The sequence below is a fragment of the Camelina sativa genome, chromosome 16 (assembly GCF_030686135.1).
Source record: "Camelina sativa cultivar CO46 ecotype springtype chromosome 16, ASM3068613v1".
NCBI lineage: Eukaryota > Viridiplantae > Streptophyta > Magnoliopsida > Brassicales > Brassicaceae > Camelina > Camelina sativa.
This window is the reverse complement of record NC_141895.1, coordinates 26,508,537-26,526,229: the sequence shown is the minus strand read 5'-3', so window position 1 is coordinate 26,526,229 and position 17,693 is coordinate 26,508,537. Positions and strand designations below refer to the sequence as shown.

The 17,693-nt window shown below is 37.9% G+C and overlaps 6 protein-coding genes across 8 annotated transcripts; 2 read left to right on the top strand and 4 right to left on the bottom strand.

Moving 5' to 3' along the window:
• The first annotated feature begins 803 nt into the window (after window positions 1–803).
• On the top strand, window positions 804–3,146 carry LOC104752129 (zinc finger CCCH domain-containing protein 22). Of its 2 annotated transcripts, none has more exons than XM_010474198.3 (4): window positions 804–1,033; window positions 1,238–1,519; window positions 1,820–1,880; window positions 2,012–3,146. In XM_010474198.3, the coding sequence occupies exons 1-4, from the start codon at window positions 908–910 to the stop codon at window positions 3,025–3,027; spliced, it is 1,485 nt and encodes a 494-aa protein (XP_010472500.2). In that variant the 5' UTR covers window positions 804–907; the 3' UTR covers window positions 3,028–3,146. The 2 variants fall into 2 exon arrangements, with proteins under 2 accessions (XP_010472500.2, XP_087348027.1); XM_087491901.1 differs by having other exon boundaries at window positions 809–1,033; window positions 1,792–1,880.
• LOC104752130 (protein TIC 55, chloroplastic) lies at window positions 3,080–5,336 on the bottom strand. The gene is made up of 3 exons (XM_010474199.2): window positions 4,617–5,336; window positions 4,386–4,488; window positions 3,080–4,307 (listed from the first exon to the last, which is right to left on the bottom strand). The coding sequence occupies exons 1-3, from the start codon at window positions 5,018–5,020 to the stop codon at window positions 3,186–3,188; spliced, it is 1,629 nt and encodes a 542-aa protein (XP_010472501.1). The 5' UTR covers window positions 5,021–5,336; the 3' UTR covers window positions 3,080–3,185.
• Window positions 5,337–7,108: 1,772 nt separating this feature from the next.
• LOC104752128 (protein TIC 55, chloroplastic-like) lies at window positions 7,109–9,218 on the bottom strand. Of its 2 annotated transcripts, none has more exons than XM_010474197.2 (3): window positions 8,656–9,218; window positions 8,426–8,528; window positions 7,109–8,339 (listed from the first exon to the last, which is right to left on the bottom strand). In XM_010474197.2, exons 1-3 carry the CDS (start codon window positions 9,045–9,047, stop codon window positions 7,218–7,220), a joined length of 1,617 nt encoding a protein of 538 aa, XP_010472499.2. In that variant the 5' UTR covers window positions 9,048–9,218; the 3' UTR covers window positions 7,109–7,217. The 2 variants fall into 2 exon arrangements, with proteins under 2 accessions (XP_010472499.2, XP_087348026.1); XM_087491900.1 differs by having other exon boundaries at window positions 7,109–8,342; window positions 8,656–9,195.
• A 1,414-nt stretch (window positions 9,219–10,632) lies between these two features.
• LOC104752127 (peroxidase 18) lies at window positions 10,633–12,283 on the top strand. Its single transcript, XM_010474196.2, has 4 exons — window positions 10,633–11,066; window positions 11,157–11,336; window positions 11,444–11,609; window positions 11,695–12,283. Exons 1-4 carry the CDS (start codon window positions 10,830–10,832, stop codon window positions 12,108–12,110), a joined length of 999 nt encoding a protein of 332 aa, XP_010472498.2. The 5' UTR covers window positions 10,633–10,829; the 3' UTR covers window positions 12,111–12,283.
• Window positions 12,284–12,916: 633 nt separating this feature from the next.
• On the bottom strand, window positions 12,917–14,420 carry LOC104752125 (zinc finger protein CONSTANS-LIKE 3). Its single transcript, XM_010474195.3, has 2 exons — window positions 13,518–14,420; window positions 12,917–13,415 (listed from the first exon to the last, which is right to left on the bottom strand). The coding sequence occupies exons 1-2, from the start codon at window positions 14,112–14,114 to the stop codon at window positions 13,107–13,109; spliced, it is 906 nt and encodes a 301-aa protein (XP_010472497.1). The 5' UTR covers window positions 14,115–14,420; the 3' UTR covers window positions 12,917–13,106.
• Window positions 14,421–15,280: 860 nt separating this feature from the next.
• LOC104752124 (ADP-ribosylation factor 1) lies at window positions 15,281–17,693 on the bottom strand. The gene is made up of 8 exons (XM_010474194.3): window positions 17,378–17,693; window positions 17,231–17,269; window positions 17,064–17,126; window positions 16,483–16,501; window positions 16,245–16,356; window positions 15,853–15,900; window positions 15,561–15,691; window positions 15,281–15,446 (listed from the first exon to the last, which is right to left on the bottom strand). Exons 1-8 carry the CDS (start codon window positions 17,478–17,480, stop codon window positions 15,413–15,415), a joined length of 549 nt encoding a protein of 182 aa, XP_010472496.1. The 5' UTR covers window positions 17,481–17,693; the 3' UTR covers window positions 15,281–15,412.

Sequence of the window (17,693 nt, the reverse complement as noted above, 5' to 3'; positions counted from 1 at the left end):
GTGTGTATCAAAAGCTGCATCAAAATTACATTTAAGCATAGGATGGATCGGTCTAGTCCAAGATGATATGTGCGTATTAAAATTGGTCGGAGTAGATTGGACATTTCAACCTTCGAATTTAACATAGCCCACATATATAGAATGATACATTAGTGATATACGTATATAGTGATATTCGTATATAATAAAAATTGTTACAATATTTATGTCGTATATATCTTTGTAATAAATTTTGTATTTAATGAAGTTTTTCCAGCCAAAAAAGTACATGAATATATGAAAATTTATATTTTACATAATTTTAGTGTTTATACTTATTAATGAAATTTAAATTTGATGTTACTCATAGTGTTATTATGAATATATAAAATCTGTTAGCCTTTTTTATTTTCTGAAGTTTCTATGCACTTTTTAATATTAATTTAATAATTTTTGATTATTTAAATTCTGCAGTATTTTTTTATTGGTTGAATATGTTAAATGATTTTTGCTAGAGGTATATGATGAAAGATCATTTAAATAATGTCTTCAGAAAAACACAAAAAAAAAACTTGCATTTGCATCTTTTAAATCTTTAGGAATTCAACTCCATGGTAAACTGAATTGAAAACCAACCAAACACAAAACCGAATACTGTAAAAGAACAAATCAAACCGAAATAACTAAAAATTAAACAAAACCAAGTAAATTGACCGGAACCGATATCATACACCGAACCCAAAGCTAAACCAAATTATGGAAAAGAAAAAAAGATTTATGAAAAAAGAAGAGAAAATAATAAAATGTAAGCCGGTTAAGTTTCCGGGTCGGTACATACATAAACCAAGAAGTTTTCTTCTTCTTTTGACATCTTTTGTCTTCTTCGTCTCTGGCCTTCTCCTCCTCCTCGAGAGAGAATCATCTTCCCATGGCGAGCGAAGAAGACAAAGCCCTTGAAGACCTTCTTGACGTTCAGCTCAATGAACAAAAAGAATCTCTTTCCGCCATCGACGAAGCCCTAGCTTCTGACCCATTTAATCCCGAACTCCTCTCGGTAAATTTTTCTTCTCTGAAATCAGATCCCTAGTTATCTGTAGAACTAAGATTACCACAATTCGTAACTCACTACTATCTCTATCACTACCAATACCCCCTAAAGTTTAACAATTTTATGATCCCTAGTTATAGTTTATGTATGGATTAGCCGAATGCTGATTGTATTCTTACTTTCATGTGTGTGGTTTTGGTTATTCTCAAGGTTCATGAAGAACTTCTCCAAGCAATCAAGGAGACAGAGGAAGGGCTTTTCCACTTAAAGCGTGCTCGGTTATTGCAAGAAGCTGATATAGTGCTGAATGGGTTGAGTCGTGATGCTGGAGAGCATCTAAATGAATTGGAGCCAGAGAAAAAGGATTTGGATGGATCGCAATGTAGGTTTCGACATACTGATGGTCGTTGGTATAATGGTCGCATTATTGGGTTTGAAGGCTCTGATACTGCCAAGATCTCTTTCCTTACACCCACATCTGAGAGTATGACGGTGAGAAATTAGTAGTCTTTTACTCAGTCTCATCTGTTTGGTACTTTTTCCTCAGTTCTTTTTGTTATCCGCATGAGCTATTGGTTAGTTTGTGTTACAATAGTTATACGAACTGGGTTTCTGAAAGTTATGGTGGCTAGTGGTTACTGAAAGCCTCAGTTGTGCTTGTCTTTGTAGCTTAATTAGGTTCTGCTACAAGCGTTTATTAAATGGCTATGAATTTTGAGATTGTTAATGTTGCTATTTGTGCAATTGTTGTTTTTGTGTCTCAGATACTAACGCTGCACCGCACTATTTCAGATGTGCAAGTTTTTCATGCAACAGAGGTGTCGGTTTGGTAGTTCTTGTCGTTCATCACATGGTATGATTCACGCTTGATTAGATGATTTATCGCTATTGTTTATGTGTATAGTGTCACTACATTAGGATTTTATAAGTCGGGAATGTGGTCAATTTGTCATTCTGGTGATTAACTGCAAGATATCAATGCAGGACTAGATGTGCCGTTATCTTCTCTGAAGAACTATGCACAGACTGAGTGGAAAGAATCGATGGTAGGCTCCAAGATTTGGGCCGTTTCTGGCGGTAAAGACGACATATGGAGGAAGGCTGAACTTGAATCATGGGATGATGAGTTGCAAGTTGGCGGAATTGTTTTCAGAGATGATGGAAGCTCCGCAAAGCTAGGATCTGATGCTATGGCATTGTCAGAATACGCTCAGATGACTGATGATGACGGGGAAGAGGAGGAGGAGAACGAAGAAGGGAGTGGTGATTCAGATTCTGGCGAATCTATTTCAAGTGATTATGATGAAGAGTCTCCACAAGGCATAGGCTTTCTAGAAAGCACAAATCAACCAAGAGGCGTCCAAACTGACACCGCCTTATTTGCTAAGTGGGAGAATCACACCAGAGGAATAGCTTCGAAGATGATGGCAAGTATGGGTTACCGTGAAGGGATGGGTCTTGGTGCCTCTGGTCAAGGGATATTAAATCCTGTCTTAGTAAAAGTGCTTCCAGCAAAGCGGTCGCTGGATTATGCTCTTGAGCATGTCAAAAACGGAGAAGGTAAAAGCGAGAAGCAGAAGAAGAAAAGGAGCAGAGGTGGGAAAACGAAGCGTGAGAAGAAGTTTGCAGAAGCAGCTAGAGCAGCGAAACAAAAAGAGGAATCGAAGCCAGATTTGTTTAGCTTTATCAACGAACAAATTTTTCCTAGAAGCCATGAGAAAGTAAGCAGGATGGAGTCCGTAAAAAAGAAGCAAAACAGTGGTCCAATAGACAGGAAAGCTTTGGTTGCATACCAAGACGAAATCAAGGACTTGAAGGTGGAACTAATGAAACTAGAACAGATGGTCAACAGAAACAAGAAAGATCAAGTCGTGTCAGATGCTGCGACAAAAAGACTGAACCAAGTCCGAAAGGCATTGGCGAGTACACTAGCATCTCAAGCAGCTGCCTCCAATGCAGTAGAAATCAAAGAGAAAGAGAAGAAATGGGTCAAGTTTTAGAACATAGAACCTTGCACCAGGTTAACATAATTTTCATGGTTAAACTGTATGATTTATAGCAAACACTGGAACCTTTTGAATTATAGTTGCGTTTACAAGCAAAATGGTATTCCATGAAATACATGTTGGAGGTAGAGGAGACATACCAATATACATTTTCATAGTCTTCTGTGTGTTCTAATGAAGTTATTGGTGTTTAGTTCTATAGCTCTTAAGCAAGCATAAGCTGCGGCTGAGAGCAATGCTGCTGAACCTAACAGGACAGCCTTCCACTGTCTACTAACCACCAGAATGGCCAAAGTCGTCAAAACAATTGCCGTGGCAGAGAGGATATTTTTCCAGAGCTCGAAAGATTTGATCGCTTTGCTGCAGCTTCTACAATGGATAATATGTCTGAAGTACCGGTTAGCCAAATTGGGAGCGTGCATAGTTCCAATTCCTCCTTTTGCAGGGTAAGAAGCTGAGAGAGCTGCAATGAGCCCTGCTGGGGCATGCTCCACTACGGGAGGAACCTTGGGGAGAGATATGGTCCTATGCCCAAAATGGTAAGGCATTCCATGACCAACTTTGTCCATCCACTTTCTATACTCAGTGACCCATGTGTCCGATGACTTGAGATTTAAATACAAGTCCTTAGTTGGTACTTTCTCTTTCATCAGAACTTCGTTTTGAGACGATAGGAACCCCATGTCTTGTTCAAAGACCTTGCAGGCATTCTGATGCGAGAACCATTGAGGTAACACTGAAACCAAAGGTGACATTTTCGTGACCCCAAACCTAACAATAAGCATAGACTTCCCTTGCCCTGTTGGTCTACAGAGAAACAGCCCTGAAAAGTAGTTCTTCACCCCGTCCTTCCCATCAAATTCTCGATTGTTCTGCAGAACACATGGAGCATCAAACCGAAGTAAATTACTCCCTTTCCCGCCGTCTTTCTCCTTTCCCCAAGTCCCTGCGAAACCCCGGTTAGTTCGCTCGGTGACCTCAAAAACCAGAGGCTGAGCATCTTCTCTTTTTGCACTGAAGTCAGTTCTATCATGAGAAATAGGGACATGAGCCGGATCCATCAGATTCTCCAGAAGAATGGAATGGTCATAAGGAAGCTCGTGAGTTGTGGATATGTCGAAAAAACCAGGTCTAGCAAAATGCTCAAACCAAGGAAGCTTTTCAGGGTTAGAAGGTGTCTTTGTTGACATCCAAACCCATACAACTCCTTGTGAATCCTTCACCTCGTATGTCTTCACGCAAGCCGCCTTTGGAATCTTGGCACTTGCAGGAAGCTGTTATAAAAAAAACCATCAAGTGAATACAAAATCTCCAAAATTTGATTAACCTCAGTGAACGAAAAAAAAAAAAACCTGAGGAATCTTGACACATTTTCCATCTCCTTCAAATTGCCAACCATGGTACAGACATTCCAATCTCCCATCAATTAATTGTCCTTCAGACAACTTCGCCAACCTAAATGACAAAACAAAACTCAAACAAGTAAAAACAAAATCTTTGTCTTTTTCCACATTTCCAGCAACTAATCAAAGATTTTGTAGACATCAGAAAACAAGTTGTTGTTTGCTGGATCAATCTCTTACCGATGAGGACAACGATCCTCGTAACAGCGAAGTGTACCTTCGCCGTCTTTATACAAAACTATTTGGCGATCAAAGACAGTGAGGCCAAGGGGCGCATCCTCGGGAACGTTTCTGGTGAGGTACAAAGGGTACCACTCCTCTGTCCAATCGTAATCAGCCACCTCAACACGTTTCTCTTCTTCAGGGTTTAAAAGAACCTCTCCTCCTCTTCCTCCTTCTTCTGTCTGATCAGCCACGGCGGCGTCGGCGGCACGGCGGAGGAAATGGAAACGGGGGTTCGTCGGTGCTCTGCATGTCGTTCTGTGGTTGAATTGGTTGTGGATTATAGGTGTTGTTATCTTAGTGAAGAGGATTGGAGAAGTAGCTGTGAGTTGAAGAGAGGAGCTTAGAAAATGAGCAGCCATGGCGGACTCTTTATTACAAGAATCGATGAAAATTCCCTTCTGCTAAATAGATCATAAAGAGCATCGATGATATTTAGGAGAGTCTATCACTATCAGAATAAACTATAAAGGAAAAAAAAGAGAATAAGGAGGAGAGAGAGTGGAAGACAGCATAAACGTTACTTACAAGTTTCTGACACTTGCCTTTTATAGCTAATTTCCAATAAATATTAATATAATTTGTGTTTATACTTAAAATTGTGTTGACATATGTCGGCCGAGAAACCCAAGTCTGAGAGACGAGCGATTCTCATGCTTTAAGGTTGCTTGTCCAACCGCTGAACCTCGTTCCACCACATATGAGATGTTGAAAAGTTAGCAAAATGGTGTCGCTTTTGCGTGTTTTGAAAAGTCTTATATTTGTTTTGTTATATATGGATAATTATGTAGGTGATAATCCATCACTTACGCTTATCTACTTTATATAATGTCTTCTATCATATTTACTTAGGCTCAAAAGTTAATTTCTTATATTCATAGTTCATACAAGAATAAGAGAGAGAAAAAAAAAGTGTTACTTTTCTCACTTCACTCTTTCGATCTCTCTATTTTCATAGTTCATACTAGTGTATCTAGAGCCAGTCCTGACCTAAAACCCGTAAAACAAGAGTTTTATGGGCCAAATATTGTGGACATTTTAGGGGCAGCAAAGTTTGATAAGCTCCATTAATAGTGCAGTGGGTCTTATATTTGCTTTTACAGTGTATAAGATTTTTTTTTCCTATTTCATGTTCTTCTTCTTCCAAATTTCGCCGAAAGAATTAAGAGAACATCATCAAGCACCATCAAACGCTACTGCAACAATGTTTTTTTTTTCTTCTTTTTCATACAGAATAGTCATAATTTTACAAGTTACAAGTAATTCAAACATCAAAGTGATAAGTGATTATATTAACTCCTATTTAACCTTCGTAGATCGAGTCTCCACTAACTATTTGTCCATTTGATAATGTGACATTTCCTGGATTGCTTGTGTTTTTGGTGTGTAATCTGATAATGCAATTTCAGTTATTCGTTGATTATGTGTTTTATGTGTTCTCTTTTGTTCTTTTGTCAACAAGTAATGTATTGATGTTTGTGTATAATTTTTTTTTCTTAAACAAGTGAACTTTTCGGTGTCTTTTGCAAACTTATTTACTTCCTATTAGAAAATTTTATTTGGGATTAAGGGGCAACCATGTTCTGGTGTGCTTTAGGCATCATCGCCTTCGGCCGGTCCTGTGTATACTATTATACATATAGAAGGATTATATATATAATACGTTATTCTTTATAATTGTCTTTTCTTTATTCTTTATAATACGTTATTAACATGATATCTTTACCACTTTAGCTTTTACGAGGTAAGTAGAATTAAAATTGTTTTAATTTATATTATTAGAACATAAATATTATATATTATGTTTTTTTCTGGATTGATCATGATCAAATAAAAACTTTGTCTAGTGCAGATAGATCATCATTTAATATGATAGACTTTGTTTCCTTTTACTATCAAATAGCTATTTAATTTTTAGATGGATCATTTTAGGCCTGAGAAAAAAAAACTGGTTACCAATTAACCGAATCGAAAAATCGGCTTCGATTTGAGTTTAGATATCATTGAATAACCGACTGGATATTAATATCTTTTAGAAATCGGTTTTGGTTAGTAACGGAGTAACTGAAGCATAACTGAAATAACCAAAGCAAAGCATATTTATCTATTATACATATATGATATATACAAATACCGACGCTTTCTTTTTTCGACTTCAACTTTAATACGTAGTTCTAATTCCTAAATACACGAAGTACGGTAAACCTCTATAAATTAATATACTTGGTAAATTAATTAATAATAGCTATAAATTAATATATTTATCCGGATTTAAATTAGGCCAGTGTAATTTAGACACAATCCAATAATATTATAAGATAATTAGAAGATCTAGATGATGAGCTAGTCTACTTTCAAAGACATCATATTCATAATTATCAAGAACTTAGAACCTTGTGCCTACCAAAAAAAAAAAGAACATAGAACCTTGTCATGGTTAAACTGTATGATTTATGGCAAACACTGGAGCCTTTTGAATGAATTATAGTTGAGTTTACAAGCAAAATGGTATTCCATGAAATACATGTTGGAAGAAGAAAGACATACCAATATACATTTTCATAGTCTTCTGTGTGTTCTAATGAAGTTATTGGTGTTTAGTTCTATAGCTCTTAAGCAACCATAAGCTGCGGCTGAGCACAATGCTGCTGAACCTAACAGGACAGCCTTCCACTGTCTACTAACCACCAGAATGGCCAAAGTCACCAAAACAACTGCCGTGGCAGAGAGGATATTTTTCCAGAGCTCAAAAGATTTGATCGCTTTGCTGCAGCTTCTACAATGGATAATATGTCTGAAGTACCGGTTAGCCAAATTGGGAGCGTGCATAGTTCCAATTCCTCCTTTTGCAGGGTAAGAAGCTGAGAGAGCTGCAATGAGCCCTGCTGGGGCATGTTCCACTACAGGAGGAACCTTGGGGAGAGATATGGTCCTATGCCCGAAATGATAAGGCATACCATGACCAACTTTGTCCATCCACTTTCTATACTCAGCAACCCATGTGTCCGATGACTTGAGATTTAAATACAAGTCCTTAGTTGGTACTTTCTCCTTCATCAGAACTTCGTTTTGAGACGATAGGAACCCCATGTCTTGTTCAAAGATCTTGCAGGCATTCTGATGCCAATACCATTGAGGGAACACTGAAACCAATGGTGATCTTTTCGTGACCCCAAACCTACTAATAATCATAGACTTCCCTTGCCCTGTAGGTCTACAAAGAAACAGCGCTGAAAAGTAGTTCTTCACCCCGTCCTTCCCCTCAAATTCTCGATTGTACTGCAGAACACATGGAGCATCAAACCGAAGTAGACTACTACCCTTCCCGCCGTCTTTCGCCGGTCCCCAAGTCCCTGCGAAACCTCGGTTAGTTCTCTCGGTGACCTCAAAAACCAGAGGCTGCGCATCTTCTCTTTTAGCAGTGAAGTCAGTTCTGTCATGAGAAATAGGGACATGAGCCGGATCCATCAGATTCTCGAGAAGAATGGAATGGTCATAAGGAAGCTCGTGAGTAGTGGATATGTCGCGAAAACCAGGTCTAGCAAAATGCTCAAACCAAGGAAGCTTTTCAGGGTTAGGAGATGTCTTTGTTAACATCCAAACCCATACAACTCCTTGTGAATCCTTCACCTCGTACGTCTTCACACAAGCCGCCTTTGGAATCTTGGCACTTGCAGGAAGCTGCTATAAAAAAAAACATCAAGTGAATACAAAATCTCCAAAATTTGATAAACGTCAGTAGCAAAATCAGTGAACAACAAATAAACCTGAGGAATCTTGACACATTTGCCATCTCCTTCAAATTGCCAACCATGGTACAGACATTCCAATCTCCCATCAATTAGTTGTCCTTCAGACAACTTAGCCAACCTTAAAAAGACAAAACTCACACTAGTAAAAAAAAAACGAAATCTTTGTCCTTTTCTACATTTCCAACAAGTAACTAAGATTCTGTAGAGATCAGAAAAAACGAGTGGTTGCTAGATCAATCACTTACCGATGAGGACAACGATCCTCGTAACAGCGAAATGTTCCTTCGCCGTCTTTATACAAAACTATTTGGCTATCGAAGACGGTGAGGCCAAGCGGCGCATCCTCGGGGACGTTTCTGGTGAGGTACAAAGGGTACCACTCCTCCCTCCAATCGTAATCAGCCACCTCAACACGTTTCTCTTCTTCAGGGTTTATAAAAACCTCTCCTCCTCCTCCTTCTGTCTGATCAACCACGGCGGTACCGGCGGCGGCGGAACGGCGGAGGAGATGGAAACGGGGTTTCGTCGGTGCTGTGCATGTTGTTCTGTGGATTATGGGTGTTGTTGTTACTTTAGTGAAGAGGATTGGAGAAGTAGCTGTGAGGTGAAGAGAGGAGCTTAGAAAAGGAACAGCCATGGCGGACTCTTTATTACAAGAATCGATGGCATTGCGCTTCTGCTAAATAGATCATAAAGGTTTGCTTGTCCAAAGCGTTGGACCTCGTTCCACCACATATATGAGAAGTAGAAAATTTAGAGAAAACGGTGTCGGTTTGTAAACGTGCATTGTTATTTTGTTTCTAAACACTAGTTAAATGAGGACATCAGAGCCTATATTGGTGGCACAGAAGCGGATGAGTGATGACAAATAAACTGAATGAGAGTCTGGGCAATAAAAACAGTCCCCAAGATTAAAATGTTTCCGTGAGATTTGTGTCTAGGGGGCTGCAGGTGGATTAGACTATACAAATTTCTGGTAATGCGAAGGAAAGAATTAATCATATTCTGGTATTTTTTTGTGTCTAGTTTGGTTCTGTGACTTTTGGTTTTCTACTTTTACACTTTCATTTGTATGGGAATCTAGTATGGTCGGAAAGAATTGTTAATGGTAAAATCGTTGATGTGGTATTGTTTTTCATTTTAAATCTTTTACCTCAAAAGAGCAGACTACTGCAAGTGCACAGTGAATCATATGAAGTAGTATTTAAGAATCCAGTTCCACAGAGAGAAGTTGTAATACAAGTCCTTCAGAACGACGTAAAGCTAGAACTATAATATAAAAGAGGGTTTTGGTTTGTGTCACGGTTGCAAGTAGAGTAAATATATGAAATAAAAGAAAGCGTAAACTAATAAGAGACAAAAGTTGGGCATCAAGGGGTTAATTTGCATGGGTTTGATGATCTATCGATTCCAGAAATCGAGTAAGAGCCTGGACCCTCTGAGGTTTTATATGGTGAAGACTGAAGAGTGACTAGTAGAGTAGCGGTAACACTAAAAATTCAATTGTGGTTTCCCTCTTACACGAAATCAGGTTAGAGCCCTCCGAATGACCCCTTTAAGGTTTGATATGATACGCAAACTTGAAAACTACATGGTAATAATCTTGGACAAGGCTACCAACAAAAAATTGTTTTATTGTTAATGGTTCTTGGACCTTAGCGGATCTATGATTCCGTACTTGGTAACTGGTAAGTAGTACAGTAGTAGTACTGGTTAGTTATTAACATTTCATTCTCCGTGAGTAAAATCAGATAGACTGTATTTATATATAGCAAATCCAAATCTCTCCTTCGCTTGTCATTTTTGTTTTCCTTGTAAAATATATACATTTGAAGAGTTTCTCAAGGCACATTACATGATCTTTTTGTACAATTTCTCTATTTATAGACTCTCTTTTTTCTTTCAGTTCTCTACAAAAGTGATATATACTACTGTAACAAGCCAAAAAAAAGAAGAAAAAAAAAGATGAATTCCCTTAAATGATTAGAGTGAGTTATTTTTCATTCAAAAGAAGAAATATCTGAAAGGTACACACACAAAAAAAAGTTGTCTAGTTTCTTTTTCACAATGCTGAAGAAAATATTCATATACTATTTCAGGGTTCCTTTTCCTGATCTCCTACTTGCAGTGATTGGATTCACTACTTTCAACTTGTGGCATTAACACTAAAAATACAAATCTTGTTTTGCATATTGATGATCGGCATAGATGATGACTCTCCCATAAGAGAGAGTAAAGATACCGTCATTAAATTCTCCTGACTCAACCATCCCTGACTCTTTCTCTCTCCATCTGACACGAACACACATGCAATTACAGTTATCATTTATCACAACAACTACCGCTTCTCTCTCTTTGGGTAGATTAAACAACTTCTCTTTCCCTCTCTTGAGATAGACACATTTCAAACAAATAAAAAATGGCGTTGCAAGTTTCTTCATGCAGACCAAAATCGACCTTGTTCTCTCTTCTCCTATGTCTTCCACTACTTTTGCTTATTTCTTCCTCAGTAGCTGACCTCTCTTTCAACTTCTACGCCGGTTCTTGCCCTGGAGCTGAGTTAATCGTGAGGAACACAGTTAGATCTGCTTCTTCCTCTGATCCATCAGTCCTTGGGAAGCTTCTCCGCCTCATCTTCCATGACTGCTTCGTTCAGGTATATTACATTGCTTCAAGGCCACCTCTTACTTGCGTAACAAGGCGTTTCCACTAAACTGAGATTTTTTTGTCGTCATTGCTGTCTTAGGGTTGTGATGGTTCAGTCTTGATTCGAGGGAACGGTACAGAGCGAAGTGACCCTGGTAACGCGTCTCTAGGAGGATTCGCTGTTATAGAAAGCATCAAAAATGTTCTTGAAATCTTTTGTCCAGGCACAGTGTCTTGCGCTGATATCCTTGTTCTTGCTGCTCGAGATGCAGTAGAAGCTGTAAGAAGTTCATCAAATTCACATACATAAGTATAACTGTTTGTTTCTTTTTTTTTGGTTTTTAAAAACTCTGTTTCTTGTTGTTGTGAATACTATTTTTCGGACAGCTTGGAGGACCGGTAGTTCCGATACCGACAGGGAGAAGAGACGGGACGGTCTCAATGGCGGCAAACGTCAGACCAAACATCATCGATACCGATTTCACAGTTGATAAAATGATCAATATATTTTCCTCTAAAGGCTTATCTATTCAAGATATAGTCGTCCTCTCTGGTATGTTCTGTTTCTTGATATTCGAAGAAGAAGAGTTTTATTTTTCCAAACACGTCTGAAAAATTCGATTATGTTACGGTCTCAGGAGCGCACACTATTGGAGCTGCGCATTGCAACACGTTCAACAGTAGGTTTAAGCTTGATCCCAAAGGAAATTTAGAGTTAATAGACTCGTCTCTTGATAACTCCTATGCCCAAACACTTATGAACAAGTGTTCATCGTCATTGGATCCGACAACCACGGTCGTTGAAAACGATCCAGAGACATCTTCGACGTTCGATAATCAGTACTACAAGAATCTGCTAGCTCACAAGGGTTTGTTTCAGACGGATTCAGTTCTCATGGAAGATGATCGAACGAGGAAGATTGTTGAGATTCTTGCAAATGATCAGGAGAGTTTCTTCGAGAGATGGACTGAGTCGTTTATGAAGATGAGTGTGATAGGTGTGCGAGTTGGTGAAGAAGGTGAGATCAGACGTTCTTGTTCTGCTGTTAATTAAAAGAAGATGAGACCAAGTTCTAAACAGAGGGGAGCACAACTGGAAAATAGTGTATTAGTTATATTTAATAGTGAAATACGATTTCTTTATTTATTTATTTTCAGCTCAATGTAGACAAATACGAATTTAGCAAAAATCAAAATTAATTATTACTCCACAGTATTTTACTGAAAGAGTGGCAGAAAGTAAAATTTACTTATCAAGGATTTTCATGTGTTGACAAAACTAGTAGTGCAGGTTTATATTGTTTTCATGTGCTGAAACACACTGGTTTGGAAAAAGAGTACAAGAGGTTGTTTAATGATAGACTAATGAATGTTTCGCCCAAAAAAAAAAAAAAAAAAAAGACTAATGAACGTCTTGTAATATGAACGATAAATTTCTATTTTCTTAAATTTCTATTTTCCTAATATCTATCTTTCTACAACCCAAATTTTAACGATCAAAATTCAACTTTTATATCCCCACAAGATTTCTTTAAAAACAAATCAACTCATCCAAGTTTAGTGTAGACGTTTGATTATGACATTTTTTATTTTTTAATTACACATAAAACACAATTTTAGATTGTAATTCAAAATTAACGAATATGCAAATTTATAAAGTAAAACATGTTAAGAATATAACGAGATTTAGAACAAACTGGCAACTTCTGGTAGACAGCTCGACAGAAACAAGACAACAATTTGCTTCTGATAATCTTTATGTTCAATTCAAACCCTTGATATTAAGACTAATTATATATATGTCGACAAAAATTAATTATATAGTACCAGTATTTTTATATATATATTAAAATCGTTTACTGAGATAGTAAATCAAAATTTATTAGTTCAACTTCAAGTAAACTACTACTATAAAATATGGTAAAAATTAATTGTTTAAAAACAACAATATTCTAATAACTTAGCCCCTGATTAAAATAGGAAAACATTATAGTAATTTTAATCTTCTATTAACCGTTACGTTACCACCAAGTTTCTTTAACCGGTAGGGTCAGAAACTCGGAACAACGCCGAAACCGCCATAAACTCCGACGTCTCCACCACCATCTTCACCTCTCGAATCTGTACGCTTAGCAAAACGTCCTTTGATCCTCGGCCTCATCTCAGCGTAAGCTTTACGCGACGCGTACCTAATCGTCTTCTCAAACTTCCGATTCTTCCTCTTCTCTCTATACCTCAAAACCCTAGCTTCCCTCTCCGCCGGTGACAACTGCACAACTGGCGTCGTCACCGTCGCTATCGCCGCCGTAACTCCACCATTTTCAGGCACCAATGCTACATCTAAAGATCTCGACGAATCCTAAAACAAAAAAAATCATTCCCACAACAACAAATCACTCAGATCCAAAAAAAAATTCCAAGATCTAGATCTTAAACATGATCAGAAGATTCGTAATCGTACAGTTTGGTTGATGAAATTGAATCCTTGTTGAGAAGTTTTGGAAGGAGCGAGATCGAAATTGAAGTAATCTTCACCGAGAAACATCGTCTTGTTCTGAACAGGAACGACTCCATCGTTACCGGAGCTATTCTCCGACGTAACCTCCATCTTCGGATACTCAAGATCGGAGAACAAATTAGAGATCTCGACTCCTCCTTCTTTAGGCAAAAGCCACGACGCAGCTTCGACGCTAACGTCAGCGTAACCACCGTCGTCGTCAACGAAATTGATGGAGGAGGAGGCGGATTTGGCAGATCCCGAAACAGCGTCGTAGAACGGAACGATCGGGACTCGATCGTGGCGGCGAGAGAGCGGATTAGCTGAGTGGATATCACGGTCGCAGGCGATGCAGAGAGCAGCGGCGTCGGCTTTGCAGGTGACGTGTGCTGGTGCTTGTTCGCAGACTTCGCATAGCCAGACTCGTTCGTGACGGGAAGCGAGTTTGTTAGCTGTGTGGATCTTACCGTCGCATTGGCCGCAGAGAAACGCTGCGTCAGCTCGGCAGAATAAAGTCGCCGCCGTCGATTTGCATGAGTCGCACAGCCTCGACGACGCCATTGATTTTATTTTTTTATTCTCTCTGTCTCTCTCTCTTCTCTACTGTTTTTGATTATTTTAATAATTGAACTGAGTCAGCTTTTTTTCTCTAATTGACTCTTGGTGCTGTGGAAGTGGCGATTGTATGGAACGCGCTGGGTCATGGAGATCTGAGAGTAACGAATAGGTAGATGACACGTTAGCGAACCTTAGCCGAATAGAGTGAGACATTGAGGAGAAGTGGGCCTAGTCATTGTGATGTGAAAGGTTGTGCTTTATTTTCCTTTCGGAACTTTCACAAAAGGAACATATGGAAAGTTCGGAATTTTCTTTTACTTCTTTTTTTGTCGGCAACGAAGTAAATTCGGATAAACAAGTAACACTGTGTACAGTATGCAAGTCATTACTAGTATCATCACTAGAAAAGCTTTTCACTGGGGCGGAAAAAAAAAAAGCTTTTCACTGGACGAGACCATCAAGAACAGATATAGATAACTTAAAGCCCTCGATCACTAGAACCAAAAATAAATAAACCAAACCGACCATTTTGTCATTTTTGGTCATTTTATTGACTTCTAAAGTAATTTAGAGCAAAGTAACCTAGACTATACCAAATTTTCTTTTTAAAAGATAACAGAACCAAATATTTGTACATATATAAATACATAACCAAACTGATGTATCTAACAACCAAACCCAATAATTTAGTCAGACGACTTAAATATGTGTTTTCAAGCTCAACAACAGTTCACTATAATAGGAATTGCAAAATTCAATCAAATTGGCAATTTATAACACATGCAAGCTTGAGATTTTTTTCAATACTGTCTCGTATCTTATTTCAACACATGCAAACTTGAAACTTTTTTTAGTTTTTTTCCATTCAGAATTTTTATACAAACATAACCAAATTAGGAATTTCATACAAACACAAGCAAATATCCAGAAAGAGAAGCCGTAGGAGCAGACAAATGTAACATTATTCAGACTCTTTAACAGTTCAACATTTGAGCTTATTAGTCCAAGTCGACAAAACATCACTTGGACGCCTATCAGTGCTTCGTCTAAAATCAGTTCAATTTCATGTTAAAAGGTGTTGTATCCCTTATGGGTCTCAATCAAAAATCCTCGTTGAGTTTTTTTTTTTCAGAAGGAAACAAAACACCAACAACAAAAAAGAGACAATATTAAGTGAACATGTCATTGATATTAACTCATAGGATGACGAACTAAGATAAAACATACTAAACAAACCAATAAGTATAAATGATCGAAGATACACTCTTTGAGGGATGACCAATTGGTGTATGAAGATGATTTTAGCCACTGCCCGACTTCAACGTATTACTCAACCTGAAGACCAAGATGGAGAAAGTAGAATATTTGAGAACAAACGCATAACGAAATGGGTTCACTTTCAGTAATAGGACAAATAAATGGTTAGGCTCAGTTTCAGAATGTGCGTACCAGTCCAATCCCTCAAAAAGTCCCTCGCCTTTCACAGCACAAGTTTTGAAGATTGCCCATTGACGACTCTTTATCTTATGCAACTCCAAAGCTTCTGTAACAGCCGCATCATCGAGTGCACCAGGAAGATCCTGTTTAGTCAGATTTAAGAAAACTCAGACCAGATTACTGTAGATGTTTTCAGCAGAAGTGTTTATAACGCATGCAAACAAACTAAAGCTTTTTTAGCAACAGAAAACCAATGCGAACAGTCAAAATTTATCAGAAGATCTAAAAATTAGATACTACTAACCTGCTTGTTTGCAAATATCAGAACCACCGCACCTTTCAATTCCTCTTCCTATAAAAGACAATTGACAAGAGAGTCAGATTCAAATGCTGACAGTGGCAGAGGTACACTTCGTTGTGAGCTTTTGTTGCATAATGAAACAGTTTAAGGATAGATTCTAAGATCTACAGAGCGACATGATCACTTTTTCCTTTCCATCCAGCACTAACCTAGATACTACTCGAAGCTCATTTGATAATTTAAGAATACTTGATACACGCAATTGAGCAAAGATTGTATTTCTTTATATTGTACGTTGGCAGAAAAAGGTTCTCCTAGATTAATTTTGGATGCAAGAAGTCTAACATGAAAACAATACAGCAGTGTATGAAAAGGAAGCCGCAGCAGTAGTTTACCTCCAAAATTGCATGAAACTCCTCTTTCGCCACCCCGATTCTATCTGTATCACTCGAGTCAACAACATAGATCACTGCTTGTGTATTCGGGAAATAGCATCGCCAGTACGGCCTGTCAAAATAACCATTAAATTTTGGGAAAAACACAAACTAGTATAATCTTGATGTAGCCATTTCTGCTCATCATGCCTTCACACAGAATATGCAATGAAAATGAGAAAAAAGTTCATTTAGCTACCTGATGCTTGTTTGTCCACCTGTCACAAGAAAGTAGTAATTAATTTATTGTGTTTCGCCAAAACAATTTAGTTATTAAAAATGTAAATCGTAAATAGCAACCATACCATACGTAAGTATTTAAAACAGCAAGAGAAACATACATTTTATGCAAAACAATCAACAAACTACATAGCAAGAAATGTGCTACTTATCATCAATCCATCACCTTTTAAGATAATACAGAACTCTTTGTTACCCATATTCAAATATAGAGAATTTCGTCTGCGTCTTCAAGCTTACTCATAAAAGAGGTAATAACATGAATAATACTAGTCCAATCTACCACAACTACTTATCATTATGAAGAATTATATAATCTAAGGACTATCCTAATCATGGTTTCAGGCAAATCACTCAAACAAAAACATTCCAATCATTCAAATGTGTCAATGAAGATCGTATAACATGGAGCTAGTCAACTTGGAAAGAATACTAAGTAACTCAGAGAATCTCAAACTGATTCCATCAGAAAATGGTTTGATCCTTCCTAGTAGCTCAAATTCGAAGTTTACCGATGCAAAGACATTCTAAGAAACGTACCTAAATCCCAGACCTGAAACTTGATATTGTTGTACTGAACAGTCTCAACGTTAAATCCAATAGCTGCAAAGATCAGATCAAAATCACAACCTCACAATATCACAATTCTGAAAACACATCAACTAGATCCATAGTTTAAACAACATCGAGAGAGATAGATAACATACTCGGAATCGTAGAGACAACTTCCCCCATCTGTAGCCGATCTGGAAATCACAGAGAATCAAAAAAATCAACGATCGAATCAAAAACCCTAGTCACTGAATGTGTCAATAGAGATACGAAATGCGAAAGATTAAGGTAGTGATTTATACAGAGGATTGTGGTTTTTCCAGCATTGTCGAGACCGAGGACGAGGATACGAGCTTCTTTGTTGCCAAACACGGAAGAGAACATCCGCGTGAATAGGATTCCCATCTTCTTTCTTCTTCTTCTTCTTCGTTTCGAATCAGATCAAACGATCTAAGAGAGATTGTATTTCTTCTCTTGGATCATTCGACCTCTCAGATCTTTCTCCTTCTATGTGAGTTTATGCGATGACTGAAAAAAAAAAAAAAACAATCCCGAGAAGGACGAGAAATATACGTTTTTGTTTATTTCATTTTTTTTTCTCTCTCTTTCGTTGTTTCT

What these genes read in the sequence shown, in the direction of transcription:
- LOC104752129 (XM_010474198.3), top strand. Translation starts at nt 908, where the DNA reads ATGGCGAGCGAAGAAGACAAAGCCCTTGAAGACCTTCTTGACGTTCAG. An exon ending in CCACATCTGAGAGTATGACG is followed by an intron (nt 1,520 to 1,819) that starts GTGAGAAATTAG and finishes GCACTATTTCAG; the next exon opens with ATGTGCAAGTTTTTCATGCA. An exon ending in TTCTTGTCGTTCATCACATG is followed by an intron (nt 1,881 to 2,011) that starts GTATGATTCACG and finishes ATATCAATGCAG; the next exon opens with GACTAGATGTGCCGTTATCT.
- LOC104752130 (XM_010474199.2), bottom strand. Translation starts at nt 5,020, where the DNA reads ATGGCTGCTCATTTTCTAAGCTCCTCTCTTCAACTCACAGCTACTTCT. An exon ending in GAGGATCGTTGTCCTCATCG is followed by an intron (nt 4,489 to 4,616) that starts GTAAGAGATTGA and finishes TTTGTCATTTAG; the next exon opens with GTTGGCGAAGTTGTCTGAAG. An exon ending in AATGTGTCAAGATTCCTCAG is followed by an intron (nt 4,308 to 4,385) that starts GTTTTTTTTTTT and finishes TTTTTATAACAG; the next exon opens with CTTCCTGCAAGTGCCAAGAT.
- LOC104752128 (XM_087491900.1), bottom strand. Translation starts at nt 9,047, where the DNA reads ATGGCTGTTCCTTTTCTAAGCTCCTCTCTTCACCTCACAGCTACTTCT. An exon ending in GAGGATCGTTGTCCTCATCG is followed by an intron (nt 8,529 to 8,655) that starts GTAAGTGATTGA and finishes TGTCTTTTTAAG; the next exon opens with GTTGGCTAAGTTGTCTGAAG. An exon ending in AATGTGTCAAGATTCCTCAG is followed by an intron (nt 8,343 to 8,425) that starts GTTTATTTGTTG and finishes TTTTTTTTATAG; the next exon opens with CAGCTTCCTGCAAGTGCCAA.
- LOC104752127 (XM_010474196.2), top strand. Translation starts at nt 10,830, where the DNA reads ATGGCGTTGCAAGTTTCTTCATGCAGACCAAAATCGACCTTGTTCTCT. An exon ending in CTCGAGATGCAGTAGAAGCT is followed by an intron (nt 11,337 to 11,443) that starts GTAAGAAGTTCA and finishes TTTTTCGGACAG; the next exon opens with CTTGGAGGACCGGTAGTTCC. An exon ending in AGATATAGTCGTCCTCTCTG is followed by an intron (nt 11,610 to 11,694) that starts GTATGTTCTGTT and finishes TTACGGTCTCAG; the next exon opens with GAGCGCACACTATTGGAGCT.
- LOC104752125 (XM_010474195.3), bottom strand. Translation starts at nt 14,114, where the DNA reads ATGGCGTCGTCGAGGCTGTGCGACTCATGCAAATCGACGGCGGCGACT. An exon ending in TCAATTTCATCAACCAAACT is followed by an intron (nt 13,416 to 13,517) that starts GTACGATTACGA and finishes TTTTTGTTTTAG; the next exon opens with GATTCGTCGAGATCTTTAGA.
- LOC104752124 (XM_010474194.3), bottom strand. Translation starts at nt 17,480, where the DNA reads ATGGGAATCCTATTCACGCGGATGTTCTCTTCCGTGTTTGGCAACAAA. An exon ending in TGGAAAAACCACAATCCTCT is followed by an intron (nt 17,270 to 17,377) that starts GTATAAATCACT and finishes TGTGATTTCCAG; the next exon opens with ATCGGCTACAGATGGGGGAA. An exon ending in TGATATTTGCAAACAAGCAG is followed by an intron (nt 15,692 to 15,852) that starts GTTAGTAGTATC and finishes CTGACTAAACAG; the next exon opens with GATCTTCCTGGTGCACTCGA.